Source organism: Pundamilia nyererei, unplaced genomic scaffold (assembly GCF_000239375.1).
Source record: "Pundamilia nyererei isolate P.nyererei 1_Seehausen unplaced genomic scaffold, PunNye1.0 scaffold00020, whole genome shotgun sequence".
NCBI classification, from domain to species: domain Eukaryota; kingdom Metazoa; phylum Chordata; class Actinopteri; order Cichliformes; family Cichlidae; genus Pundamilia; species Pundamilia nyererei.
The window spans coordinates 3015547-3016670 of NW_005187421.1; the positions used below are offsets into that span (position 1 = coordinate 3015547).

The 1124-nt window shown below is 35.3% G+C and overlaps 1 protein-coding gene across 1 annotated transcript in view; it reads left to right on the forward strand.

Moving 5' to 3' along the window:
- The window catches only part of tapt1a (transmembrane anterior posterior transformation 1a), a 24075-nt gene that overhangs the window by 9973 nt on the left and 12978 nt on the right, over positions 1 to 1124 (forward strand). Inside the window, 1 exon segment of the mRNA XM_013909149.1 lies at positions 988 to 1085. Coding sequence (XP_013764603.1) covers positions 988 to 1085 — 98 coding nt within the window.

The window sequence follows — 1124 nt, forward strand, 5'->3', positions numbered from 1 at the left end:
ATGTTTCAATTATTAAAACATGTACTTATTAAATACAAACTGTATAGACATATTTTGTCTTTGTTTACATCTTACTTCTACTTTCCTTGTTTTGCCTCCTTACAACAAATTTTACTTGTAATTTTATTTTCCATCTGTTTTATACGAATAGTCAGTTTGTTTATGCAGCCCGTGTGTTAATACACTGCCAGTTTAGGGAAGTACCCAAGGATTACTACACTAAAGAGTGATGGTCGTGTTACGTGATGGATTTTATTACTAATTGTTAGAACTTAAACAGTGTGTACAGCAAGTGGTAGTCTACTTCTTCTGATATCCAGTGTTACCATTTTCATTTAAGGGCAGCCCATCCCCCTACAAAATAACCCTCCACCCCAAAAAGAAGCCAAAGGGGATATAAATACATAAAAACATTAAAACTAAATTGTTATTTTTTACTTAATTTGTGTGCCCTCATTTCATTTTAGCACAGTGTTTCCCTGAGGTTGACAAGCAGTCAACCTCGGGGAAACACCAGCATACATAATAAAGCTTAGCACTTCTCTGTGGATCATGAGCTTTATGTGGTTTTATAAGACCCTACTAGACCAAAAAATATCTAATGATGGTAATGACAGACAACCATATGAAGCATAAGGACAGAGCTGCAAAAATGTTGATCTAATTTGTGTCATAGTGAACATCTGATGAATTTGTGTATCTGTCATATTACAATGCTCTACTTTTGGGGGGAAGTGTAATTATTCTGATTGAAAAGCTCCTCTAACAGCTTTAATCCCAAAGTTTTAATAAGAGGTATAGTGTTACGTCAGTGAATTTGTTGCTAAAATCTTACCTGTTCATACAGATAAGATATTGATATATTATATTAGACATTACTAATGTAACTATTGTCATATTAAGTTACGTTATATCAAGTTAACTTGTGATTTCATCCTTCCCTCCACTGTTAGGTTGCAGACCGTCTATTCTCTTCTTTTGGGCAAGACATCCTGGATGCTCTGTACTGGACAGCCACAGAACCCAAAGAACGGAAAAGAGATAATATTGGAGTCATCCCTCACTTTTTCATGGCCGTCTTTTATGTCTGTATCCTTCCTGCTAAAGCTTCATAGCAGCGTTGT